This window comes from Alligator mississippiensis, chromosome 15, assembly GCF_030867095.1.
Source record: "Alligator mississippiensis isolate rAllMis1 chromosome 15, rAllMis1, whole genome shotgun sequence".
Classification (NCBI taxonomy): Eukaryota; Metazoa; Chordata; order Crocodylia; family Alligatoridae; genus Alligator; species Alligator mississippiensis.
In genome coordinates, this window is record NC_081838.1 from 17,440,334 (window position 1) to 17,466,291 (window position 25,958).

The following is a 25,958-nucleotide window of genomic DNA, read 5'->3' on the forward strand; positions in this document are numbered from 1 at the left end:
GGTACCGGGACCTCTCTGAACTGCTGGATCCGACGACCAGGTGACTGCTCTTGGGCAGGTGGGACTGGACCCCCTGCCTCTTAAACACTCGGTGCCTTGGAGCTGTGTGAGACGAGGGCTCGGGAGCAGTGACCAGGGGCGATGGAGCATCTCAGTGGCAGAAGCGTCACCAGACCCATCTTTCTCCCACCGGTGCTCAGATCCCATCAAGGTAACAACAACCAGAGCCCATGGGCTGGGAAAAGGCCGCTCTAAGCTGCCTTCCAGTCTCGGGCTCAGGTGCCTTGGGGGCTGCACTGGATCCCAGGCCCAAGCGTAGGGGTGTGAGGAGGGACCTGGGGGGCCTTAAGCCGGGCCTCTAAGTCTCTTGGGCTGCACTCTGTGCTGGGAGAGCAGACACCCCGAAGCAGCCCGTCTCTGGCTGCCTACCCTGCCCTGTTTGTCCTCTCCACCCCCCAACCTTGTTTCCCTCAACAGGACCAGGAGCCCTGGCCACAATTGCCGCCTGGTTTGGCAGCTCGGAGCCCGAGCGGATGAGCCCAAAATAGACCTGGCCGAAGCCTGCCGGGGCCCTCCCGGCCTGTGGTCGGAGCAAGGGACAGGGGGGCAGGATAAGGGGGGGAATGCGGCCCTTTCCCCGGGGCTCTCGGCAGGGTATAAATGGCAGCGGAGAAGCAGGGACAGCATCGAAGCAGCAGCTGAGAGAAGAGAGAGCCAAGACCCGCTGGCATCATGAGGACCCTGACGCTCGTGACCCTGCTGGCCCTGGCCACCCTGTGCCTCTGCCGGAAAGGTGAGGGGGAGCGGAGGGTGCTGTGTGCCCACGGCCGGATGGGACGGCAGAGCTCCATGCCCAGTGCTGGCGAGGGAGCATCTACTAGTGGTTATAGCCAGGGAGTGGGGCTCCAGCCACCTGGGTTCACACGTGGCTGTTGGTCCGGGATTTAGGATGTTTTGTACCCAGCTGGGGGAAGGGAGCGTGGGCGCAGGGGGACAGGGGAGCCAGGACACCGAAGGAGCGTGTCCAATGGTTACAGCCGGAGACAGCGGTGTCAGGACACCTGGGATCTCTGCTGCCGTCTGGCTCAGACATCAGCTGGTCCCTGAGCTTGAACCCAGGCCCCGTCCTCCAGCCGGCGGGGGAGACGATGCTCCTCCCAACCGTGTGCCTCGGTTTCCCCACTGCTGCAACGAGGATCACGCTCCCACCTTTGCGGCTCGAGACCCTGCTCCAGGAATTGCCCCTCTCCTCCCTGCCACGGGGCAGGGGACCCTCTCCCCCGAGGGCTTTCCAAGCCAAGGAGCTGGAAATGTTTTCCTAACCCAAATTTAGGGTGGGGAAGAGCAGCCATGGGGACTTGTGGCAGATGCCGGGGCCAATGGCTTCCCATGATCTGACCCTTTCAGAGCAGCCAGGCTGGGGGGGGACCCTCAGGAGGCCGGATCTGGTCCAGCCCCTTGACCCGTCCTAGTCATAGGCAATCTAAACTCCCCCTAAAACGCCCCACACAAGTGCCAGGCAGACTCGAGATCCTCCAGCCCCCACCGCCAGCTTGCAGGAAAGGCAGAGGGACGAGGGCACGGCCTGGCCTGCGAAGAAGGAATGGCTTGAAAACAAGGGGCACTGGGGCGGGGGGTTGTTTCTCCCAAATCCAAGCGCTTGGCTGCAGGGAGGTGGCTTTCCCGGGGGAAACTAGCTTCTGTGGCAGGGTTGCAATGAGCCCGAAGACACGGGAGGGGTCGGACACCAGGTGGGATGGGGCGGAGGACGGCTCCTCATGGCCTCTTCTCTCCCTGGCTTCCAGACTCCCATTCAACCAGCGCCAACGAGTCCCCCAGCTCCGAAGGTGAGTCTCTGCCCCTCGGCTTTGCCCCGGAGTCCTGGGGCCCGTGTCCAGTCGGCTGGCGGGGGTGGGAGCTGCGCCGTGTCTCGCGGTGCGCTGGGAACCGAGAGGGAGGGCGGGTATGGGAGCAGTGGGTAAAGCCAGGGCAGGGGGCTACGAGCAACCCTCCCCCGACACCCTCCACCTCCTGCCCTGCAGCCTTCGTGTCCAAACGCGACAGTGCCGTGCTGATGCGGAGACAGAAGCGGAACTACGTTTTCGACAGGTAAGGCCCCGATCCTGTCCGTGTCCTGAGCCCAGGCCCTGCCTTCCTGCTGCTCACGGGCTCCAGGCAATCCCTGGTGGGTCCCGTAGCGCTGCGGCTGCCTGGTTCCACCCCAGAGGTGGCCGCGTTCAGGCAGCCTCAGCCTCCGCCAGCCCCGCTCACGCTGTGCCCTTCCGTCCCCCAGCAGCTATTACGGCGTCGTGAGAGACCCCCTCGAGGGCAAGCGTGAGGTCTGCGAGCTCAACCCCGCCTGCGACGAGCTGGCCGACCACATCGGCTTCCACGAGGCCTACCGGAGATTTTACGGCCCCGTCTAGAGCCGTGGGGGAGAGGAGACGGGGGAGACCAGGCCCGCCTGTCCGTCCGTCTGTCGCAGTCCGCATCCAATGCATGCGCTCGCTGCTTTCAAAGCCCCCGGTGCCAAACCCTGCTTGTATGGACGCCGCTTGCTCTGCTTGTCCTGCCCCGTGCCAGCGCTGTACAGAGGTTTCAAAGAACAATAAACTCCAGGGCACAGAGTGGCTTGTGGCTCCTTGAATGGGACGGGGAGGCAGGAAGGGGGATGCAGGGGTGCTATGGGGTCCCTGTCAGGGGAGGGTGATGGGGCCGTGGTCCCCTCTCGCTCCGGACATGTGTGTTTGACGTGTACCACATCCCCGACACCCAATCCCTCCCCTCCCCCCGAGTCTCACCACTAAGTCACACTTCCCTTGGAGCAGGGCAGAGACCCCAGGAGTCCTAACCTTCAACACTGCCCCCCACCCCACATCTCCCCCTACTCTGCCCACTAGGTCATACTTCCCTGCAGGGAACCCAGAAGTCCTGACCCCCCCATCTCTGCCCACTAGGCCACACTCCCCTTAGAGCTAGCAGAAGAGCCCAGGGGTCTTGCCACCCAATGCCCCTCCCTGCTCCACTCTGCCCACTAGGCATCATGCCCCTTGCAGCAGGGTAGAGAACCCAGGAGGCCTGACACCTCCCCCACAAGCTCTGATGATGCCCTGGCTGCCTGGGCATGTCCACAGCGGTCCCTGCTCCCATGGTCTTTGGGGCGCGGGGGCCCTGCCTCATCCCCATCCGCATCCAAAAGCAGTGCCACATCAGCGCCATTTCTCCCCAGTGCCATTTAAAGCTGTTTATTCCAGAGTGGTATAAAAAAAAAAGAAGCCCAACATGGGCAACGCCCCCCCCCCCCCCCGCCCCTCTCAAAGCCCTGCAGCCACCTGCCCTGGCACAGCTGGACACGGACACAGCTGGACGCGGGCACATCTGGGAGGCCTAAGGCTAGGGCCTTGCTCTCAGTTGGCCCATTGCTAATGCCATCCCGGTGCCCACACGGCAGGGTCGGGGGTTGGGGGGTAGTGTAGCTCCCAGCCCAGTGCACGAAGGGGCTGGGGCGGGCACCCGGCTGTTCCCAGCCTGCAGTGCCCTCAGGCCCCGGGGACCCCCCAGCCCGTGAGCCCCGGCACGGGGCAGGTTAGTGGGTGGGGGGCCTCGATGGGCAGGAGCCCTGGCAATGTGGGGGCCGAACACCAAGCTTGGGGCTGTGCAAGGACAGGGCCAGTCTTGGCCCCCCAGGTTGTGCTGCCTGGTCCAGGCCTCGCGCCCACTGCTGCCACCAATAAATAGGGAGATAAATACAAGCAGCCTTTTGGAGGTGGGGATAGGCATTGCTGGGGGGGAGGGGCGGGGGGTTGCCTTAGGCCGCAGGGGAGGCTTCCAGCCAGTCCCCCAGCCTGGGGGGAATGGGACCCAGGAATCCTGCCCCCCCCCCCAGTGCCTGGCTCTAACTACCCCATCACCTTCCTCCCCCGAGGTGGCCGGAGAGCTCAGGAGTCCTGGGCAAGCCTGACCCCCACCTCCAACACCGCCCCTCCCCGGGGAGGAATGAATCCTTGGCTGTCCTGTCCGGTCTGCCGTCCTGCCTCTCTCACACTTACACATATGTGCATACACACACACACATGCCTGCACACGTACACACCCATATAGGCATGTGTGTATACACACACACACACATACACACAGCTCTACCCGCCCCAGCTCACAAGCACGGGCAGGGGTCCCACAGGTCCTCCCCACTTGGCACTGCTGCCCCGAGCCACCTGGAGCCCACTGGTGCCCTGAGCCACAGGGGTCCGGCCCCTCAGCCCCCATCTGCTGCGTCCCAGCACCTCCTTGGCTCCCATCTACCCCCCCCAGGGCACCAAGGGGGGTTGTACAGCCCCTTGCAGGGGCCAGGGGGACTCAGTGCCCCGAGAGTCCAGCCGGAGCCAGACCCAGGCCCGTGGCCTCCCCATGCCTCATCCTCTTCCACAATCTCTCTCGGCCAGCTCCTCCCGGGAGCGCTCCCTGCCTCGGCCCCTGCCCCCGCCTGGCTCCCCGCCACCGCCCTCCGCGACGTCCCCCAGCCCCTCTCTGTGCCCGCCCGCCCTGGCCACATCCCGTCTGGCTCTGGCCTGCTCCAGTGCCCCCATCCACCCTGCCCGTGGTGGCAGAGCCGAGGCACCGGGGACTCTGCGGGGTGGGTCCTGTCCCCCCACCCGTGGGCTCGGGGCAGCATCACTTGCCCCTGAGGCCAGACCAGGGAGGGGAAGGGAGGGTAGGGGAGAGGGTGGAAGAAATGGCCGTGAGGGACGGACCTGGGGCGGCCTCTAGGCCCCGCTCTCTGGGCAGCTACCCCGGGGCAGGGCCTGGCTGTGCCCAGCTGAGCTCTGCCCAGGTCACGGCCTCCCTGACACCGGCCAGCTCTTCCCTCTGGCTCTAACACATGCACACACATATGGATATGCATGTGCAGCCACACCCCTCTGTGTGCATGTGCATACACAAACAGGTGCGCGCACACACACGTGTAAGAACACAAAGGTAAACATGCACATGTGCACACCTCTGTGCACATGCATGTGAACACAGAAATGCACACGTGTCCACACACACACGTGTACCCACAGACAAATGTGCACTCACATGCACACATAGGTGTGAACACACCCACACAAATGCAGACACACACAGACATATGAATACGCACACACAGATGTGCCCGCACACACACCTGAACATATACATGTAGTGCACACATACTTCTGCACACACACCAATGTGAACACCCATGCATGCACACACGCACACACACACACACACCCTCACTAAGGTTAACCCAGCCCAGCTCAAACCAGACCTGGCCTCTCCCCACCCCTCCAACCCCCCTGCCCTCAACTTGTTGCTCCCACACCCCGTTCCTGACCCTGACCCCAGCCCCTCAAGGCGGTGTGTGGGGGAACCAGGGCAGTGCAGGACCCCGTGAGCCATGGGGGCAGCTGCCCTGGGAGGGGTGATGCCGTGGGCGCAGGTGGCAGACTCTGACTGTGCCGACACTGGCAGGACCCAGCGTGACGCTCAGCCCCTGTGCAAGCCTCTGGGCCCTGCCAGGCTCAGGCCAAGGCCCGCAGCACCCAGCAGGTTGAGGCCAGAGGGGTAAGTGGTGTTAGCCCCATGTACAGACAGGAAAACTGAGGCCCATCAGGACAGACTTATCCTAGGCCACCCCACTTGCCCACACCCCCTCTGTAGGGGGTCAGAGATGAATTAAGACTGCAGAGCCCCAGCCTGGGGTTCACCTGGCCAGGAGGGAGCCGGGACGCCTGCGTTCCTCTCCTGGGGCCGGTGCCCACAGAGGGGCCAGGACACCGGGGCTCCTTCCCCAGCAAAAAGCGGGCCGGGACTCCTGGGGTCCTTTGCTGGGCAGAGCAAGAGGCAGCCTCAGGACGCCTGGGGTCTCCACTCCACATGCGGCTGCCGGTCCTGGGTGCAAGTTGCTCCCACCCCACGCTCTGTCCTGCGGGCTGGGGGCTGCGTCACTGCTCCTTGGGCTGGGTCCCATCGGGCATGGAGCCCTGCAGGAGTGGGGCTGCGGCGGGCACACGGAGCAGGGCGGCCGTGAAGGCAGCGATGATGGCGCCATTGCCCAGGGCGGCTGCCCCCACGGTGCCAAAGGTGTGGGCAAAGGTGGGTGCAGGCGCGCGGGCCCCCAGCCAGGCCTGGCGCCCGCAGACGTCGGCCAACACGGCCTCCAGCTGGAAGTGGGTGCCCACCACGGCACAGATGTGGAACAGCTGGTGGCTGTGCCCTGCGAAGAGGTGGGGGGGTCAGCACCAGCCCCTGGCACGATGCCCCACGGCCCCCGGCATCACCCCCCACCTCACCGATGTAGTCAAAGCGCCCGGGTGCCAGGCGCTCTGGCAGGTGGGAGGCGAAGAGGAAGCCGGTGAGGAGGGCGAAGAAGAGGTGGTAGCAGTAGCCGGCCACAGCCTCGGTCCAGGCGCGGTCATCCCCGAAGCAGAACAGGAGCTGGCGGGAGAGCGGGCAGGGGGCAGCGTGGTTAGAGGAAGGAGAGGGAGGGGGGCGCTGGGCCAGGGTTTATGGAGGGGGGGGTCCGATTGGGGTCCGTGGCAGTGTGAGCTGGGGGGTAGAGCAGAGCCCTGGGGGTGGAGGGAAGGGCACCTGGGTCCGACCCATGCCTACAGCAGCGCGATCTAGGGCTTCGCATGCACACGCAGCGACCCCCGCGTTCCTCCCCAGCCCTTTGCCCTGTAAACCCCGTGACCCTCGTGGTAGAAATGTCCAGCACCGAGCGCGAGGCCCGACCTCCCCCAGTGCCTCCGGGCCCAGTTAAGACACCCGGACCTGTGGCCTTTTCATCCCAGCCCGTCTGTGCCAACACCGCCAGGCACGCCAGAGCCTGGCGCCACCAGCCAGGGACTCACCCGGTAGAAGAGTGGGACATTGTCGTAGACAAAGGGGTAGACAAAGGCCGTCGTGCGCAGCGCCTTGCTGAGCCGTGGGAACTCCAGCTCCAGGAAGCTGCGGGGACGGAGAGGGGCCAAGGGGTTTAGGCCCGTAAAGCCAGCTCCTAATGCTCTTCCATCTCCCATTCACACATGGGCTGCTAAACCCTCCTCTGGGCTGGTCCAGGCAGGGCTGAGCCTGCCTCTAATGGGGGGTGGCTCAGATGTGACCCCCTCTGGGCCCAGCTTTGCTGGGACTCGAAGGCGATGAGGGGAGCATCGCGGTCAACAGCCAGACAGTCAATTGGGGCAGAACCGTGGGTGCAGGACAGGCCCCTCAGCCCTTTCTAGACCACAGTGGTGCTTTAATAGTGGGGAGGGGTCCCCTTCCTTTCCCAGCCAGCACATCTTTTCCACCACTAAATTGAGACGGGAAGGCTGGGGCTATCAGGGCACGTGGCCACGGGGCAGGATGCTGAGCTGGGGAAGGGGTGGGGGGCGCCGGATAGAGAAGCTAGAAGGACCCACGTATCCGAGTGTCCCAGCTCCATGATGAGCAAGCAACCCCTTGCTGACCCCAACCAGCCGGACACGATCCTGCTGGCTGGAGGCACCGGAGCGAAAGCCCCAGGGCCCCTTCGCTGACCCCAGATGGGTCCGGGACAATGGACATGACTGGCTGGAGAGGAAGGGAAGGGTGGAGGGGGGCGCCCCACCGCTGGCCCCTCCAAAGATGGGGGCTGCAGGGCAAGGAGCCCTGGGAGACCCCCAAGCCGCGGGGCCCAGGTGCCGCTGGGTCCGTACCGGGAGTAGCAGGACAGCGTGGTGCAGACGAAGGAGTTGAGCGCGGCCACGGGCACGAAGCAGTGGTGGAAGGCGCTGTTCACCCAGGCATCCGGCATGGCGTAGGCGCCGTACGTGAATGCGCAGCCTGCAACGCGAGCCGGGGAGGAGTCAGGCAAGACCCGGACCCCGACCCTGACCCAGAAGGGAGCTGCCAGAGGGAAACTACATGCAGGGGCTGGGTTTCCCAGCCCCAAAGAGGGGCAGATCGGACATGGGGGTGGCAAGGGGGTCCTTTAGCATCAGTGAGGCTGAGTTGATGGCAGGGGATCCCAACCCCTCGGTCCCGGCTCACCCAGGCTGTAGAGGCTGAGCGCCCCGTAGTCGAGGAAGTAGCAGATGTGGCGGGCGCGGGGGGACATGGTGCTGAAGGTGTGGGCACAGCTGGAGGTGAAGGGGTACAGGCAGACCAGCAGCAGGTAGACGAGGAAGGGCCAGTGGTAGGCATCCTGGCAGAAGTCCAGTGAGGACGAGAGCGCCAGGAACCGCCACACGAAGTACCTGCGGGATCCCGGAGCCGTGGTGTGACCTCCATGCCCGCTGGACCCGCCTGTCGCGAGCTCCTGGGGTTGGGGCAAGCTCAGTTCCATCCCCAGAAGGGAAACTGAGGCACAGAGAAGCCCCTTCCCACCCAGGGTCGTGACACCGGCCTTCCCGGGGGGAGCTGGGATGCAACCCAGGAGTCCAGCCCCTGCCCCTGCCCTGCAAGGAGCCCCCAGCCCAGATGGGGGCTGGGCCTGGCAAGTCCCCTCCCCCGTGCCACCCTCACCAGGTGGGCAGGAAGTGGGTCCAGATGTTGACCGTCTCATTGGTCATCTGGAAGGAGCTGAGGATACAGTCCAAGGCCGAGCTCTTGGGGTGCCGGTACCCCGACATGATGCCATCCTCCCAAAAGATCTGGGGGGGAAGGGGGAAGAGGGGAGGAAGTCAGTACTGAGGACCTTTTATCCATGGGGAAACTGAGGCACATGGGGTCAGGAGGACCCTGTGAGTCCATGGCAAAGGCAGGAACCAGCCAGGCCTCTGGTTCAGTCTTTCCCTCCCACTGCAACCCCAGCCGTGGCCCTGATCCTATGCTGCCAGCCCCACGACACCCCTGGTCCCACCCATCTGCCAACCGGAGAGGCGCAAAGTCCCTTAGGGTCACAACCAGCAATGTCACGCAGCCACAGTGTGGCCCCCAGCAATTCCCAGCCAGCCGGGTAAACAAGGGAGACCAGGCGGGGCTCGTGCTGGGTGGAAAGTCACTGGTTCGAACGGCCCCAGACACCCCAGCGGGGCCCGTACTTACACGAGGGACTTGGTGAACCCTGAAGATCTGGGGCAACTTGATCGTCAGCATTTTTGGGCCAGGGAGAGGGATGAAAAGCAGTCAGCAGGAGAGCAGGACTGGATCCCCGGGGGTCTCGCTCCCCGCCGACGGGGTCTTTGCTGTGGGCCCTTGCTAGGCAAACTGCCACGACGGCCGGCGCTCCATGGCCTGGGGAGAGGGGGCAGAGGAAACCAACCCAGCTACCGATTTCTTTCCAGCTGCTGCCTCCGGTCTGAGTCCGCCCCCGCAAAACATCTCGAGCTCGCCTTAAAAATCACAAGCTTTTAAGATCTCTTCCTCCTGGACCTGTCCCCACGGCGCCTTGGAGTCCCCGCGAGGGCTGGGAACTTCTTTTAAGACAGACGAAGAAAGCACCTATCATCCCAGGACTCCTGGAGCTGGAGATTTCGGGGGTGGGGGGAGGCATACGCCAGGTCCCTGGATGGGCTATGCAGTTTCCAGCAGCCCCCGGCAAGCACCGGGCCTTCCTGCGCTGGTGCTGTACAGAGTCAGCAGAGAGGGGGGAGCACCTGTCGTCTCTCCCCCTCGCCTGCCTTGCCTTGGGCTGGCAGGTCTTTGGGGCAGAGATGAGCGGGGCTGGGATGTGCCCCAGGCGCTGGTGCATACCTGCGTACCTGCGGCGGGGCCCCGATCCTGGGGTGACCCCTGGGCTCAGCCTCCTGCCTCCGCGGCTGCCGCGCCTCCCTGGCTGGCAGGGTTCTGCTCCGCCACAGAAACGCTGGGCAAAGCCAAGCCAACCCCCCCAGTGGCAGCCCCCTCCCGCCTGGAAATCAATCTCCCCTTTGTCAAGTTCACACAAGGCTCCATTGAAGCCAGCGGCCAGCCCACGTGAGGCCCAGCGGCTCAGGCACAAGGCACCGGCCAAGAACCCGGTTACATAAGTTTGCAAGGGGTGTGGGGGGAGCTGGGGGAAAGCGGGGATACCCCCCACCTGGATGCACCCGGGGTTGGGGAGTTAACTTCACCAGGTGCCGGGTCCCAGTGATGAGCCCTGGCCGGTGGGGAGGGCGGGAGCCCCGGGGTGTCCCTCCACCCCTGGGCAGGGCCTGGCCGCGCCAGGGGCTGCACGTGAGCACTGCGGAGATGAAGGGACTTGCCCAAGGCTGCGTGAAGGCGGCAGGAGAGACAGGTCCCATCTCAAAGCTGTTGCAGCTGGATGCCCGCCTGGCCCAGGTGTGGTGGGTGCCCCCTGACCCTGGCTGTCCCCCACGCCCTCAGCACTTGGGGCCGGGTCCATTGCTGACAGACTCTGAGAAAAGAGAGGCCTCGCCTGGCCCCAGCCCTGCCACAGCCAGCCTGCATGGCCTTGGGCAAGTCACTTTGCCTTGCTAACCCTCTCTTGTCTTTGCCTGCCACCCCACCTGGGGGGGAGCCCTGATGCCACCCCCACCCCCAGCCCAATAGTTGTGTGGCTCCACACCCAGGGGAAGATCCCACCCAGGGGAAACTGAGGCAGGCTGCAAAAAAGACAGAGCTCAGCAGTGTCCGGCCTCCCCCAGCAACAGGCGGCCGCTCCTACCCTCCCTCCGGGCCGGGACCTGGGACGAAGCGTGGAGACCCCGAAGTGGGAGAGAAGGAGGGCTCCAAACCTGGGGGGTGGATGGGGGTCCCCAGCCCGCGCCACGGCCTCCTGGTGTCCTCCCGGCGCCCGGAGCTGGCTGCATCGCCCGCGCTCGCTGCACTGTGTTATTTTTCCCCTTTCCCACATTCCTTGGCAGTGCCGGTGGACGGCAGCCAAGCGCTCGGGCCCCGCCGGCTCCAGCCCATTGGCGGAGGTGGGGGAAGAAAGGGCCTCTCTGCCGACGCTGCCGGAGCTGGGAGACAGCACAGGGAGAAGAAGGGGCTTTTGTGCTGGGCGGCCCTTCCACTCCCTTCCCCCTCGGCCCACCGAGCTCATGTCCTCGTCCGTCAGGCCGCGCCGGGAGCTGCCTCTGGCTTCGGGGCCTGGCCAAGGCCCCGGCTGCCCCATGGGTCACCGGTGGGGTAGGAACGGGGAGCAGCCGTGGCCCCCTGCACAGCTGCAATGGCCAGACAGATTTCAGCCCACGGGGCCGGGGGGCTGCAAGATAGTGGGGGGGTGGCTCAGCCCCAGCCAGCCTCTGCCATACCCAGCTGAGAAAGGGTTCATTCAGGCCAATTAATTAATTAACCCCCCAGAAGGTGGATGCTCAACCCCAGCTGCTTCGCTTACAGTTGGGGGGTTTGCATCAGGGCTGGGGGGGAGCCGCATTGGATTAAGGTGATTAAAAACAGCGAGGGACCATTAACCCTCCGGCAGCCAAGGAAGAGCCCGCCAGCCACGGCTGTGAGAGAGAAGTCAGGCCAGACAGGGTCTTGGGGCAACCCCTCCGGCGGCCTCTCTGCTAAGAGAGCTGGAGACGCTGACATGGGGGGGATGAGAGGCCAGGCCCTGATTCAGCAAAGCCCGAGCGCAGTTCGGCTCTGGGACATGCAGGCACAGGCTCCATCCCTGGGATCCACCACGGACGAGGCTTGGGTTTCATTAGCGCGGGGACAACAGTGGTCCTGGGGCAAGCGAGGAGCTCCAGGAGGGAGATTGGCTGGGCAGCAATTATGAAGGGGGCACGCAGTGGACCCCAGCGGTGCCAGCACCTGCCAAGCGCAGACCAATGCCTCTGACCCCCTTGAGGATCCCAGGCTGGGAGCAGAGCCCACCCCCTCCCTGACAGCCTCTTTTGTGCAGGCCTTGGCAGGGCCATTGAGAAACAGGACACGTTTCCTTCCTCTGGAGGAAGTGGCTGGAAGGGACCCGAGGGCTGCACTTCCCCGCTTGCCCAAGCCCCCTTTGCCCCATGGGCCGGCCAGGGGGAGAATAACGCCTGTCTTTGCCCATGCAGGTGCCCCACCAGGAGCCTGGGTGCAGGGACACTGGGGGCTTGGCCCCATACCCAGTATGGGAGTGCCCGTCTCGTGGCACATCAGGGCTTGCTCTCACCAAGGGGGAAAAAAATCTCACCTGAGATTTCAGTGTTGTTGAGGGCTGCTGTGCTCACCCCAGGTGTAGGTTCAAGGTCACGGCTTGGTTGAGATCCTGCCCATCTTATTTTTCCTGAAATGAATAGTGGGAAAACTTGGTGCCTGTCTCACAAGAGCACGGCAGCCCAGCTGAGACCCCTGCGCCAGGCCAAGAGCCTAACGGCTCATCGTTGCCACCGATGCGGAAACAGGTGTGGGTGCCCGTGACAGAACCAGGCACCATCACTGAGACACGGACAGGACGATGTCCATCTCTTACTGGAGAGACGGACAAGACGATGCCTTTGCTGTAGGATTCGTGCAGAGGATGCAGCAGCATCCTAATTAACACCATGGCTGGGGGTGGGATTTAACTGGTGGGGGAATAGGGGATGGGGAGATGGGACCAGGTCCAACTCTGTTCATGGAGGACCCATGGGGCCTGTGCCCAGCGGAGGTCAAGGCACCTAGGAAGAGGTGAAGCTCTAAGCCAGGCAGCTCTGTGCCTTCATGGACTCGCAGAAAGGACCTCAATAAAGCATGGAGGGTCCCTGAACTGGCTCGGGAGCTGGGGAGGCAAGTTGTTGCACAGCTGCAGACCCCTCCAGCACTGAGTGAAGCACCAGCAGGTCCAGGGCAAAGCTGGGAAGCGAACACAGGAGCTCAGAGCTGTCCTGTCCCATGCACTGGGCTGCTAATGCCACCCGGACGGGTCACCCTCCTCGCACAGATGGGGCACGGTGCACATACTGATTCCTACCGGAGCTGTGACGTCCAGGCTGGCAGAAGGCATGATGTTTAAAGAGGACAACAGCAATTCAGTGGGGTTTTTCAGCTGGTTCAGGCTGGGATCCCTGCTTTCAAGAGCCTCCAGTGAAAAGACAAGCCTGTGTAAAACACGCACGTGAGGGGTAGTGGGACATGCGAATTTGGAGTCTCAGCTGCGTGAAGAGAGATTTTGTTCTATTTCGATTGCAACACGTTGCCTTACAAAACAGCCGCTGTCTTGTCCCATCCCTTTGCAGAATTAACAAGGCTCTCCTGGGTGGTGTTTCCTGCTCCCTGCCCTTAGATCTTCCTCCGAGATAGGTCATCCTGTTATTCACAGCTGGAACCAGGCAAAAACCTTCGCTTCCTTCTCTCCCCGGCAAATAAAGTCATTAAAAAAAACCCTGCAGTGGTGTTGGAGTGATGTTGCAGGCGGGATGGTCCAGAAAAGAAGCAAGAGGTGAGGAAGACTGGGCCAAAAGAAATCTCATGAGGTTCAACGAGGACAAGGGCAAAGTCCTGCACTTAGGATGGAGCAATCCCACGCATCGGTACAGGCTGGGGGCTCACTGGCTGGGCAGGAGCTCTGCAGAAAAGGACCTGGGGGTGACAGTGGGCAAGAAGATGAATATGAGCCAGCAGTGTGCCCTTTTTGCCAAGAAGGGTAATGGCATATTCAGCTGCATTAGTAGGAGTGTTGTCAGCAGGTGGAGGGAAGTGATTCTTCCCCTCTATTCAGCACTGGTCAGGCCACATCTGGAGTCCTGTGTCCTGTTTTGGACCCCCCACTACAGAAAGGTGGACGGTAATGAAAATGGTTTGGGGCTGGGGGGCATGACTTGTGAGGACAGGATGGGGGAACTGGGCTGATTTAGTCTGGAGAAGAGAAGACCAAGGAGGGGATTTGATAGCAGCCTTTAACTCCCTCCATCTGAAGAGGATGGAGCTGGGCTGTTCGCAGTGGGGGCAAATGAGAGAACAAGGAGCAATGGGCTCAAGTTGCAGCAAGGGAAGTTGAGGTTAGATATTAGGAAAAAACTTCCTCACTAGCAGGGTGATGAAACACTGGAGGTTACTCAAGGTGGTGCAATCTCCATCCTTGGAGGTGTTTAAGACCTGGCTAGACAAAGCATTGGCGGCATGATGTAGTTGGGGCTGGTCCTGCTTGGAGCAGGGTGTTGAACTAGATGTGACCCCTGAGGTCCCTTCCAACCCACATCGTCTCTGATCTCTGCAGTGCGTTCTTCACCCACATTCGAAAGCTTGCCCAGGTCTCTCCCTGGCAGGCCGTCGGCCTAATGAAAGGTCTTGCCCGCAAGCTCCCTTGCCTCCCACTTTACAAAGTTCTTTTTTTTTTTTTTTAACAAGGGTCTGAAAGGTTCTTGTTTTTCAAACATTTTTTTTTTCCTTCGCTGCCGAGAATTCAGATGGTTTCTTCCCCTCCCTTTGCCACTCTGGAGCTTTGCCAAAAGGGAAAGAAGTCTTGAAAATTCAGAACGAAAGAAGAGGCAAAAAAAACCACAACCCTCCTCCCCTATGGAGTAAAGGGAGAGAGCGAAGTTTTTGAAAGGGACACTTAAATGCCCCTTGAGAAACACCGGATGTTGCATTCGGATGTACCGCCTGCCAGGGGTAGGCTGAACAGGGGGTACGGGGAAAATGTGGGGGGAAGTAACGAAGGCAGCGATAAAGAGGTACAAACATTGTGTACTTTATTAAGCCAGTCAGTTGTGTTCCAATCACACAGTCAGACGCATGCCATGAAACCAGAGGTCTGAGCCCCCCACCGCCTCTGCGGCCCCCGCCCACATATCCCGGCAGATAACGGATCACCTTGTAAAGCTGCTCGCTTCCGGTGGACTCAGCTGGTGCTGCACACCCTAGCGCGTGCCCACTCCTCACTCCCGTCCCAAAATGGGGACCCACAGGCCGGGCCTCGCTTGTGCTACAACAACCCAGGGTTTGGGTCCTACCTCTACAGCAAGTCTCCTGGCAAGCTACAGGTCTCAAGTCTTGGAGACCGCTGTATTCCCCCCGCCCCTTACAGAGCTGGCTGGTGAGGGGGGTGAGAACGGAGAGCAGCAAGTGGGATATGGCAATCGCGGGAAGGCATGACGGACCCAGGGAGAAGAGCGGTAGAGCAGTCGCTTGGCACAGCCGCCAACGCGGCCCCAGTCGCCGCGCCCGATCCCATGGCTCCATGTGGGCTCGACTGATGCTTCCAGGAGTCCGACTCAGCGGAGATGCGAAGGAAAAGCCAAACCCAAGAAGCATCCACGACAGTTAACTTAAAAGCAAAACAAAAGCACTTGGCTTTGCTTTTTCTCCCCAGCCAAGGCAACACAATGGTTCTTGAGCTCATGGGTATCATCCTCCCTCTCCCCCGGCAATGTAGCTTGGAGCTGGTTTAGCAAGCTCCAAGGGGCTACAGAGATAGCACCATTTGCGTGAGCAGAGCTGGTTCTGCACGGCTCACATGCTGCACTTTGAGACAGCAGCTACATCACAGGGTGGAGTTAATCTGCGTCGGGTGGAAACGCAGGCCCTGGGGTGAGGAAGCCCCAGGCAGAGCTGTGACCCAGGAGACAGCAGTTTCCCATCTATCCCCAGAGAAGTGCATGGTGCCCCCTGCTTCTGCGCCAGCCTGCAAGAAGCAGCCAGCTTCTTGCAGGCATCTGCATTGGGGTGTGGGATCAAAGGACCAAACCTTTCTGCTGGCACAAGCCCGTGGAGTCCTTCTTGCTCCATCCAGAGGTTGGCCCCCGTGGGAGCTGCAGGGCCAGGACATCAGAGCATCCTCCTCTGCTATCAAGTGGGACCTCCCATCTAAGCACTGCTAGAGCCTGTCTCGTGGAAGGGAGTGTGACCGGCTGTCTTCCGCAGGGCCTGCTTGTCAGACTGGGCCATCCCAGTCCTGGGAGACACGTGTCCCTTTTTCAGTTCCCGCTTCACCCAGACTGGAGCACAGGAAATTCCTTGCTGCAGAGAAGGCTGATGAGGTAGGGGCAGCCAGATGGATTCCCCCACCAGCTGGTTATGAGGATTTCCTGTTTGGAGAAAGGCCGGGGGCTTTTTCCTTCTTTGTGGTGCTTGTGATAATACTGAGTTAACCTGCACAAAGGTTGCACTGAGGCAGGAACGTGGACCAGGCTCAACTCCCGCCCTTGGATAAAACCAGCGCGCCGAGATCCTCTGCAGATGTGTGAAGAGGGAGCAACATGTGCAGTTGCAGAATAAATGGGAGGTTAAAAACTCCGGTGAGAAATTAAACGACCCCCAATGCCAGGCAGTGCGATGGCTCAGCCTAGCCCAGCCACGCGCTCCTGTGGCTGATCCGTTCTGAGACCAGGTCTTTTCTGTGCCAAGACGTCAGCCTGACCCAGCCACCTCCTCGCAGAAGTCTCCTTCCTCCTTGCACAGCTCCATCCTCGCTCCCCGTCAGCTGTCACAAAGCTCCTCCATTCCAGCCCCTCACGTATGACCTGCAAGTTGCTGCCACCCACCACGCCAATGCCTTCTGCTCAGTCCTGGGTGCACTGCTCTCCTCAACCAAGGCAAGCAAGAAAGCAAGTCACTCCTGCGTTGGGATCCAGAGCCCTGATCTGAAGGATTCCCGTTTCTTCACAAAACCAAACCGGCATGTCCTGTAACTATGAGGAGGGGGAAAAAGCAGCAAATCTCTCAGTAGACATGCTCGGCTGCTACACAAGTTGCTTTGGAGGTCTTGCTTTCATGAGGTGATGGGTTGCTGCCCTCTTCCAGCTGGTTCTCCATCATGAATTGGGCAGCTGACATGAGCTCCAGAAAGAAAAATTCACCAGGCAGATTCGGAGATGACCCATGCTTGCGAGGAACCAAGGAGTGTAATTTCAGCCATATGGCCAGCAGCACATCAAAAGAGAGGCAGATCTATAGGGCACAAATGGTTGAGCCATCAGTGCTTGGGGCTGTATGCCCAGGTGGGCGGGGGGGGGGGCTATCCCAAGTAAGGGATACGGCTTTTGTTTTTTTCCACCTCCATTCATTAAAGCACAAACTAAAAAACAGAAACAAAGCTCTCAAAAGAAAACCGCGATGTGACTTGCAGCAAACGGCACACACCGAGGGTTGGGCTCCACCTGGGGATGCCTCCCTGGCCGGGCAGAAAGAAAAAGTCCTTGCACAGCACATTTGCTTATGCTGTTGCCTTGGCCTGGCCGAAGTGAAAAGCACCACGGGTTTCAGGAGAAGCTGAAGTGAGGGAATCTGTAGGCAGCACTATCTCCCCCAGCTCTGCTTTGCACAGGGAGTGGGATGGGAAAGAACCACTACACCTTAAATACAGCTAGGACTTCGAAGTACAGCTTCAAAGGCATTGGGCAGCTGGTTCCAGCTATACCTGAACTCTCAGCACGTCTACCTGAGCAGCAGCTGCGAAGGAACCGAAACAGCTGGGGAGGCAAGTCAAACCAGTCGAAACCACAATGAGGCATTCTGTCCCTGCTGGCATGCTGGGATGTCTGCATGGCCAGTTGTCCTAAACTAGTCTGTATTTTTGCCAGTCGAGACAAAATTCAGCCTGTTGTGCAGGGAAGGGAGCTCTTAACTCCTTTTGCAGCTGCTGTTGGTGTGGGTGGATGGATGGAGACACATCTGGGCTTAAAGTGCATCGGTCCCAACTGTCAGGAGCTGGTTTAACTTATCCCACTGCTTGGCCTCGCTGCAGGTATTGAGGTGAGAGTTCGATGGAGGCTGGTGACAGACCCAGTGAAATGGGACCTGTGGCTCGGCCTGGTCTTTCCTTTGCGGCAGACTGGCTCCGACTGAATGAATGGTGCACAGGCCAGTCCTGCCTGACAACTGAATTGCAGCTGTTGTAGCATTTCCCTTCCCTGCCCCTAGCATGAGATCACCTGAGCACTGCAAATCTCTCTTGCTTTATACTGAAGTGCATCACCAAGATGGCCAGCTGAAGAGAGAGCTGATGGCTTAGGAACCTCTTCCCTTCCCCACAACCCCACCACGGCCACAGAGCGGAGATATCTGCTGCTCCTAATCTGCCTCCTGAGTCATGGCAAGCTCCCGAGTAATGGATCCTCCAGCTGCTGGGAGCCCAGGAAGGGGGTCACTTTGGAAGAAGAAAGCAAGCAGGTGGGAAGAGGCCTTTTCTTCTCCGCTCTCTCAAGCGGACCACGCCGGGTCTGTCACCACTCACAACACGCCACAGGCACAGAAGCAAGGAACACGCGCAGGACCCCTCGGTGGGATGGAGGAAGGCTGCCAGTTGACAGATCTCTCTACAGGCTACCCCCACCACCACCAGGGCAAGCGGCAAATAAATAAGCTTGTTCCTAAAAATTTTGAATATAAAGAGCTATTTCTTCTTGCTTTTGCTTTTTTTTTTCTGAATAGCATCATCGTTTCCTTTTTCTCGTTAAGGTGTGACAAGTGTTTAGAACTGCCAAAAGGAACTCCACTGGATTTGTAATAGCGAAAGACTAAGAATTTAAAAGGGGACAAAGGGGGAAAAAAAATAAGGAAAAATAATAATAAAAAAAAAAAAAAAGCAAGATGACCTTCGCTTTCCTACACCAGGTTCCCAACAGAGCGAGGGCTCCAACCCAGGAGCTTTTCCTTCCCTGCTGTGTTGGGGCTTTCTTTGTCATTTTAAATAGTTAGAGAGGAGAAGCTGCCTGCCCATTTCAGATGCCCGAGCAAGCTTTGAGAGGGCGGGGATGGACAGCGGCCCATCTCTCGCCCGTCCCTGCCCACAAGAAGGGCAGCCCTCTCCAGGCTGCACCCAAGGTGCCCCCCTGTTCTCAGAGCAGTCGGCGCTGCAAGGAGGGGCGAGCAGTCATCTGCTCGGATGGGAGGGCAGCTGGCGGGTGTTTTGCGAGAGTGCCCAGAGCTGGATTTGGAGGGGGGCAGGGTTCGGTTCGGTTGGTTTGGTTATGGTTGCTGCGGCTGCGGCGGCGGCGGCTGCTGCTGCTTCGTGTCTGCGTCGCTGGGATTTAGCTCCCTTCGTTCAGACACGGTGCTTTCCGAGAGGGGGAGAGAAAGGTACACCAACGCCACGCTCTCTGGCCCGTCAGCCCATCTCCTTCCACTGCTTGTAGAACTCCAGCACGTTCTTGATCTCCACGCTGGCATTGACTGCTGCTTGGAAAGCAGACTGCGAACGAGAACAGGACATGTGGAGGGTTAGCTCTGCCTTGCCAAGGAGGCCGGGCCAGGGGACTGGTCTGGGTACTTGAGGTAGCTGTCACCATAGCACAACAGCCACCCAGCAACCATGCAACAAACAGGAAACACCAGCAACTGAATCAGGCCCTATCCAAGCACCTTACATGCACTGTCATATTTAGCCTCACAGTATCCCTGAGAGGTAGAGATGGGGAAACTGAGGTCCAGAGACACTGGAGGACTCACCCAGAGGATGTAAAGCAGAGCCAAGAAATGAACCCAGCTCTCAAGTCCCCGTGCAGTGTCAGCAAGCTGCTCCATTTCTCTCAGTCTCACTGCTCTTCACCATCTTTAGTTCCACAGCAGGGGAAAGTTTTAGGGAGTTTCATAAGTCAAAAGAATCAGTATGGTACTCTCCAGGTTTGGGATGGAAAAGCCTAGCAACACCCCAAAACAGGCCATGGACCCCACCATGTTCTGTGGATCCAGAGCTCTGTTCAGTCCAGCATTAAATCTCAGCTGATCAGGTGCTTTCCTAGTGCCCTGGAGATAGTTCCACTGCAGGCAGTTCTCAGGGCTGGGAAATCTCTCCCGATACTCTTCTCAAACCCTTTGTTCCTTCCCCGCTATATTTAGTTCTCCTTATTTGGCCCACCTTGTCTATGGTGGAACTGCCCCAAATATGTCACCCACGTTAGTACAAACTAATGTTGAGCATTTTAATTTCCCAAAGAGAGCGAGATTGGTAACAAGAGAATGTGGAAGAGAGGGGAAGTGCTTATTCTTTTCCAGAGGAGCAAGGTTAGCCAGAGGCCCTGGTTCTCAACACACCAGGTTCTTACCTCAGCAGCTTTGAACTCAGCCAAATGTCCATAACCCATAAGATCAAGTTCTCATTCCCCTTTGAGCCCCCTTACTCAACCAGACTGGTGTAAAGCAGTGTGAATTACTGTCATGCTCTCCCTAAAGGCCCTTTTGCTCTACCAGAATGGAAAAAGGGCTCCAGAATAAGGGAAGGACTTACTGAATCCAGGTGCTTGCTACCAAGAATGAGCTTAGGCAGAAAATACTGTAAGACCGCAAGCGTTGTTACTAACCTGGCACTTTGACGGATTTCATCAGCTGTTTTAACAGAGCTATTTTACAGCAAGGTACTCACCTGCATTGGAGAAGAGAAGGCGCTGGGGTCGTCCAGCTGAAAGCCAGTTATGATGGTCACCATCCCTGTGGTGTCATCCTCTCCATTCCCCTGTGACACCGTCAGCTGTTTGCAGCTATCCAATATTTTATAGAGATTCCTGCCACAGTGAAGTAAAACATAAAACTCAGTTACTAGCCATCTGTGCAAAGGGTGATGGCTTAGAAATCTGGAAGAGGTACAGGCAGCTGCAGAGTGAGTTGTAGGTGGTGGGGCCAGTCTCTGAGCCTTATTTTACAGTACGACCTACGAGCCCGAACTAAAAGCATGGTCCCATTGCGCTAGGACCTGTACATACGAAATGAAAGGCAGATCTCAACTCCTGAAAGTTTGCAATGAAATAGGAAAATGGAGGCAGAGGAAACAGAGGGCAAGGTGTTTGCCCCGTGTCACACAGGGCAGTTCATGAAACAACTGGAAATAGAACAGAGGTGTCCTGGGACCACAACTGCCCCTTGCTTGGGAAATCTGACAGCCACCGGAACAACAGGATCAAATCCAACAGCCTCTGAGACTAATCCCCAAACCCACCTCACAGGCAGGCAGTGAGGAGGTGAGCCATCTAAAACCATGTGCTAAGCCAGAAACTTACCAGGCATCTAAATCCTGTCTCTTCAATTTATGCCTCTCAAAGCTTTTCCCAGCATCTTTTTGACAGCGAATGTACCTGGGAAGAGACAGGATTCAATGAGTCCACACAGGGGTTGTTAAAAGAGCTAAGGTTGATACTGAAAAGCAAAGGAAACAGTTTGGAGTCAACAATCAGTGACTGCTGGCCCCAGTCTGGACTTGCAGGCGCTTGGCTTTCTACTTGCTGGGGCAGGAGGAGCTCAGGATCATGATCCCAGGCTCACCTGGAACTGGCAAGTAAGGCATGAGTGGAATCTGATCCCCACTCCCAAAACTGTGCCTCTTGTGTGGAATGGCAGGAGACATGACTGTTGCGATGGAGGACCAGGGCTCAGAGCCCATTGCGCGTTTAAATGAATGCGAGCCAGGGGCCTCAGTTCACCTAATTAGAAGCACATGACTCATCTATCTGCTCTTCTGTTGATTCAATGAGTGCTACAAGAATGACTCTCAAATTTCCCTCTAAGGAAGCCCTGCTGGCTTGCCTACCAGGGTTAATCTGTGTATTATTGATTCATTATAATGGAAGCTGCTGTTTCCACCTCCCTTCTTGATCAGGAGGTGGCAACTGTCTGATCTCTGGTAGAGCAGCTAATTTTAATGAGTTTGCATGTGTGGTAGGCAGCTCAGCCATTTCATTCTTATGGGAATTTGGCCAAGACAATGAGGTTATTATATTCTGCCTGCTTAATATTCACTTGCAATTCAGTTAGAGAAACAGTTCCTTGAGTCCCACCCTAAAACACTGGGTAGAGTCAGGTGCTAGCTAACAGCTGCAACATGGCACCCTAGAGGCGGCTGCATTTCACTCCTAAGCAAGCAAACTGTACGAGTGCATCACACTACATCTGCACCCATGTTTCTTGGACGGACGTTTGGTGGTAGCCACGGTGTCAAGGTTTTATATTAAAAACAAGGGGAAAGAGAACAGTCTGCTCTTACCTGTTTCCCTTTTTAAATTCAGCCTCCAAATACCGGATGCTGTCTCGCGCACCTGCATTCTCCTTTTTCAGGAAGTCCAAGCCATCAATCACTAGCAGAAAGTGAAAGGGAGAAATGAGCCACATTTTCCCAGGTGGATCCAGCTGTGTTAAGACCCTTCCCGAGGATAGTGGGGGCACACCCATGAAGACACGGACCTCCCATCTGTTTCCCCCAGGCATTAAGTGTGGGCCGAACACAAGGTAACATAGGTTGGACACACAGGCTTCACCCACCATCAGCTATGTCAGCTGTCATCCAAACACATAGGAATGCACCTTTTCTAAGCTTTCAAGGGGTCAATATTTATTTTCTGCATTTATTCAAGCTTGTTGGACAATTTTGGCATGGAAAAATCCTCTCTGAACTAACAGGCAGGCCTCTACTGAGAATCTAAAGGCCACGACTCATAGCATCAGAGAAACCAGGTTGAAAGGGACCTCCATAGGTCATCTAGTCCAACCACCTGCCTGAGGAAGGATCATCCCTATACAAACCAAATCTCAGTGGATCTCACCCCACAACAGCAAACACTGTCCTTGGTATGGATCAGTGCTAATTCTTTTTGGCTGTCAGTGGGAGTCAAAATCTCTCAGTGGGAGTCAAAGCCTTTGCCTTTTACTCCCTTCAGACAGTGCAAGCCAAGTTTCTCCACCAGGTGGTAAGAGGCAGCTTGCTTTACCTGTTCGAGGGATGATGAGGATGAACCGCCCGCTGCTGGCTAACTGCCTGACGATGCCAAGGTGCTGGCAGAGAGCCTGGGTGTCTGGGACAAGATAAGGGGACATGGCAGACTGAGCTTTGGGCTGCTGCAGACTCCCCTCCAGCTGAGAAACCTCCAGCTGAAATAGGACAGCAACAGCACGTGATTAAGAACTTCTCCTGGTGTCTGCATGGAAACCAAAGGGCAAGGGACCCCACCATGATACCTTCTGCTCCCCACCATGCAGCCAGGACATGCCCACCCGATCTTGCCTGACAGCTCTCATCCAGTGGATGGCAAAAGCTCTCTCCCTCCAACCCTGCAGGAAGTTCAACCCTCTGCATTTAAATAACCGTCTCCACGGTGATATAGCTGATCCCATCTGGTGCCCACATAGATAAAACTATACACTTTTTTCTGTAACTCTATTGAGGAGCCTGCACCCACTCCATACACTGCCTGATACAGGGGCAGATTTTTCTTCTCCCCCCCTTAACTGACTGTATCCTGGACATGAGGCAGGGCAGGGCTGAACCTTGGAGTAACCAGTCCAGAAAGGCATATGGTTTTATGGCAACAACCTACTTTGTCAGCTGCTACAAACAGATGATAGATCAGGTGCATCTTTTTGAAGGACAGCTAGCAAGAGCCTCCTTATAGAAGCATTTAATAATAATGATGCTTCATATCTACAGTGCCTTACACATCCAGCTACCCAACTTTAGGGAGTCCTACAAAGCTTTTTGAAATCTCTTTAACCCCATTCCAGATGGGTAAAAAGGGTCACGGAACAAGTTAGCAACAAGACCAGGAATCCTGGTTGCTGAAACCCTGCTCTAGCTGCAGCCACACAGACAGTACGACTTTTTCTAGGGTTTCTCTTCTCCCACAGGTAAGTGCACTAAGCATAAGATGTGCAGACCAGGTTTACTCATGCACAAGGCTGTCCATGCAAAGTCACCAGGCCAGGCAACCAGTGAGGAGCATGGTCCCATACCTGCAGTCGTAGCTGAGCCATGTCTCTCATTAATCTGTTCCGACGAGCTTCCTCAGCAGCCTAATTAGAAAAATAAGCTTATAAATAAAATGAGTAGGAAAAGCACAAGCTGCTTTTGGCAGGGGTCACAAGAGATGAAAAATGGGAGAGAACTGAAAGGCTTGGGGGGCTGGGAATGAAAGCTTTCACCTGCAGGGCACTGGCTTCACTCAAGCCAAAGGTGTTACTGTGTGCTAGTAGCTTGTGGGAAGTAGCCCTGACAAAAATCATCAAAAATGAGGGACGGAAGGGACCTCAGGAGGTCACATCTAGTCCAACTGTCTGGTCAAAGCAGTACCAGCCCCAGCTAGATCCCAGCCAAGGCTTTGTCTGTATGGGCCTTAAAAAACAAAAAAACAAACCCCTCCAAGGATGGAGATTCCAACACCTCCATAGATAGCTTGTTCCAGTGTTTCACCACCTCCTAGTGAGAAAGTTTGTCCTAACATCCAACCTAAACTTCCCTTGCTGCATCTTGAGACCACTGCTCCTTATTCTGCCATTTGCCACCACTGAAAACAGTTCAGCTCCATCCTCTTAGCAACCCTCCTGCAGGGAGCTGATAGCTGCTATCAATCCCTTCTCTTTTGCAGGCTAAATAAGCCCAGTTCCCTCAGTCTCTGCTCACAAGTCATGTGCCTCGCCTCCAAACCAGAAACACATATCAGCTTTTTGTCCACAGACCTAAGAGATGGGTCTAGGATTTCTACCTCCCTGCTAAGACAGTCCCCTGTCTTGAAATGCAAGTGGGCTGGAGGGGCAGTACAGAACTGCTGTGCTGCAAGCTCCAGGGCTGTGAATTCTGCATCTCTCTTGAGAAGCACAAGCCAGATTTATTAACACACCAGCTATTTGGGACATTTCAGGCAGCGCTCCAGGGGGATGCAGATTATCCTCTTAGAAGCAAGCAAGCAAGCAAGCAAGTCTGGACAGTAACAGACCTAGCTGTGTTGTGGTTCCTGCAGACAGGAACGTGGCCAACCTTCCCTCATACTAGGCACAGGAGCTGGGTGGAAATGAGGAAAGGTAGCTGCCATACACAGGCGCTAAAGGCATGCACGGGCACTTTGCTGTGTGCATACTGGTGCGTGCACAGGCCATTATAAGGCACATACACTGCTGAATTTCAAGGAGCAGGCAGGTAAGTTGGGCTTCTCATTGCATGATGACTTAGCCATGAAACTAAGTCACTAATAACATGGCAGTGTGTCACAAAAGGAAATGTATTAAGGTCCTGTCAAGGACTCAAGTGAGAGGAACAGGATGATATGTAGATACCTACTAGGTGGAACAGAAGCTAACCCTGGGCTCAGGTGGCAGCCCAGAGAATTAGCTTTTTCTGACTCACCATGTGGAACTGGGCCTCAGCTTGGTGCAGCAAGTTATCCTGCTCTGACTGGGCAATGCTAATGAAGATCCCGAGCTCCGAGTTGAATTGCAGGATGCTGCCTTGCAAGCGGGTGATGAAGTGGCCGAAACTCCGGATGCAGCAAATCCGAATCACGGACTGCAGGGGACAAGACCCTGTTAAATGGGGGGGTGGGGGGAGCCACAGGGGGCATGCCACAGCAGCATGACCTCTGGCCGAGACAACCTGGCCAAAGCCTGAACCCCGAGGCAGGGCTACCCACACTCACCTCCTCCACCGGCGAGAGGATGGGTCTGTCCTGCTCAAAGTTAAACCTCTTGTGTGCGTTCTTCAGAGGGGGTAGGTTGCGAAGGGCCACATCCTCCGGGAGCAGCAAGTGGGTGCTCAGGTCTGGGAGCTCAGAGCCACTCAGCAAGTCCTTAACCTCATTACACAGGGCCAGCCCTGGGTTTGATAGAGAGAAAGGCAACAAGACATAGTGAACAGCTGTAATAAGTCAGATAAAACCTGCCACTTCAGGACAGGCTTTATGCCATTCGCAGGCCTGATCTGAAGCTCACTGATCACACCCGATTTCCACCACAAGGTGCCAGGCTCTAAGAAGGCTTTAACCCATCAATACATGCTAGATAGCCAAAGTATGCCAATTTAATAAGCTGAATCCTACCCTACCAGCTACCAAAGCACACAAAGCAACTACTGAACTGGAATGGTGATCAAATGCAGAAAGCCTGAATGAGATGAGGCTGGACAGGAGTCTGATATGGGCAGGGGGAATTTTTTATTTTTTTTTTTGGGGGGGGGGGGGGGGGGGGGGGGAGGATAACAGTGGGAGAAAATATGCAGTGTGTTCCTCAATACCTGGTTCTTGCAGCTGTGCAGCAGAAGGCAGGAGGTTCAAGAGCACAGACAGCCTGTTCCATAGACTCTGGGAGCTCTGAAAAAAAGGGTGCGGAATAGATCAGGCCCAGCAGACTTTCAAGCCAAAACAGATACAAACTATGAGGCCACATTAAGCTTCTGAAACCCCTGCCAAAAACCTCCAAGCGCTTTGGAAATC

At 57.5% G+C, this 25,958-nt stretch overlaps 3 protein-coding genes across 6 annotated transcripts in view; 1 reads left to right on the forward strand and 2 right to left on the reverse strand.

Moving 5' to 3' along the window:
- Positions 1–481: 481 nt before the first annotated feature.
- On the forward strand, positions 482–2,627 carry BGLAP (bone gamma-carboxyglutamate protein). The gene is made up of 4 exons (XM_006266467.4): positions 482–793; positions 1,806–1,847; positions 2,043–2,109; positions 2,294–2,627. The coding sequence occupies exons 1-4, from the start codon at positions 733–735 to the stop codon at positions 2,424–2,426; spliced, it is 303 nt and encodes a 100-aa protein (XP_006266529.3). The 5' UTR covers positions 482–732; the 3' UTR covers positions 2,427–2,627.
- Positions 2,628–5,874: 3,247 nt separating this feature from the next.
- Positions 5,875–14,423, reverse strand: PAQR6 (progestin and adipoQ receptor family member 6). Of its 4 annotated transcripts, XM_019484825.2 has the most exons (9): positions 12,053–14,423; positions 10,665–10,889; positions 9,034–9,222; positions 8,512–8,639; positions 8,038–8,243; positions 7,704–7,830; positions 6,879–6,975; positions 6,318–6,462; positions 5,875–6,241 (listed from the first exon to the last, which is right to left on the reverse strand). In XM_019484825.2, the coding sequence occupies exons 3-9, from the start codon at positions 9,082–9,084 to the stop codon at positions 5,970–5,972; spliced, it is 1,026 nt and encodes a 341-aa protein (XP_019340370.1). In that variant the 5' UTR covers positions 9,085–9,222; positions 10,665–10,889; positions 12,053–14,423; the 3' UTR covers positions 5,875–5,969. The 4 variants fall into 4 exon arrangements, with proteins under 4 accessions (XP_019340370.1, XP_059574763.1, XP_019340372.1 ...); XM_059718780.1 differs by lacking the exon at positions 12,053–14,423 and having other exon boundaries at positions 10,665–12,009; XM_019484827.2 differs by lacking the exons at positions 10,665–10,889; positions 12,053–14,423 and adding an exon at positions 9,682–10,637.
- A 91-nt stretch (positions 14,424–14,514) lies between these two features.
- SMG5 (SMG5 nonsense mediated mRNA decay factor) overlaps positions 14,515–25,958 on the reverse strand; it is a 38,391-nt gene continuing 26,947 nt past the window's right edge. The window contains exons 14-22 of the mRNA XM_059718779.1: positions 25,760–25,835; positions 25,167–25,342; positions 24,878–25,036; positions 23,491–23,550; positions 22,473–22,632; positions 21,752–21,842; positions 20,772–20,846; positions 20,141–20,279; positions 14,515–18,970 (exon numbers count right to left, since the gene is read on the reverse strand). Coding sequence (XP_059574762.1) covers positions 18,887–18,970; positions 20,141–20,279; positions 20,772–20,846; positions 21,752–21,842; positions 22,473–22,632; positions 23,491–23,550; positions 24,878–25,036; positions 25,167–25,342; positions 25,760–25,835 — 1,020 coding nt within the window. The 3' untranslated portion in view covers positions 14,515–18,886. The remainder of the gene's footprint in view (positions 18,971–20,140; positions 20,280–20,771; positions 20,847–21,751; positions 21,843–22,472; positions 22,633–23,490; positions 23,551–24,877; positions 25,037–25,166; positions 25,343–25,759; positions 25,836–25,958) is intronic.

Coding starts and splice junctions, on each gene's coding strand:
- PAQR6 (XM_019484825.2), bottom strand. CDS start 9,084: ATGCTGACGATCAAGTTGCCCCAGATCTTCAGGGTTCACCAAGTCCCT. Junction 7,831..8,037: donor GCTCAGCCTCTACAGCCTGG/GTGAGCCGGGAC, acceptor CTCGCGTTGCAG/GCTGCGCATTCACGTACGGC. Junction 6,463..6,878: donor ATGTCCCACTCTTCTACCGG/GTGAGTCCCTGG, acceptor CTCTCCCGCCAG/CTCCTGTTCTGCTTCGGGGA.
- BGLAP (XM_006266467.4), top strand. CDS start 733: ATGAGGACCCTGACGCTCGTGACCCTGCTGGCCCTGGCCACCCTGTGC. Junction 1,848..2,042: donor CGAGTCCCCCAGCTCCGAAG/GTGAGTCTCTGC, acceptor CCTGCCCTGCAG/CCTTCGTGTCCAAACGCGAC. Junction 2,110..2,293: donor CGGAACTACGTTTTCGACAG/GTAAGGCCCCGA, acceptor TCCGTCCCCCAG/CAGCTATTACGGCGTCGTGA.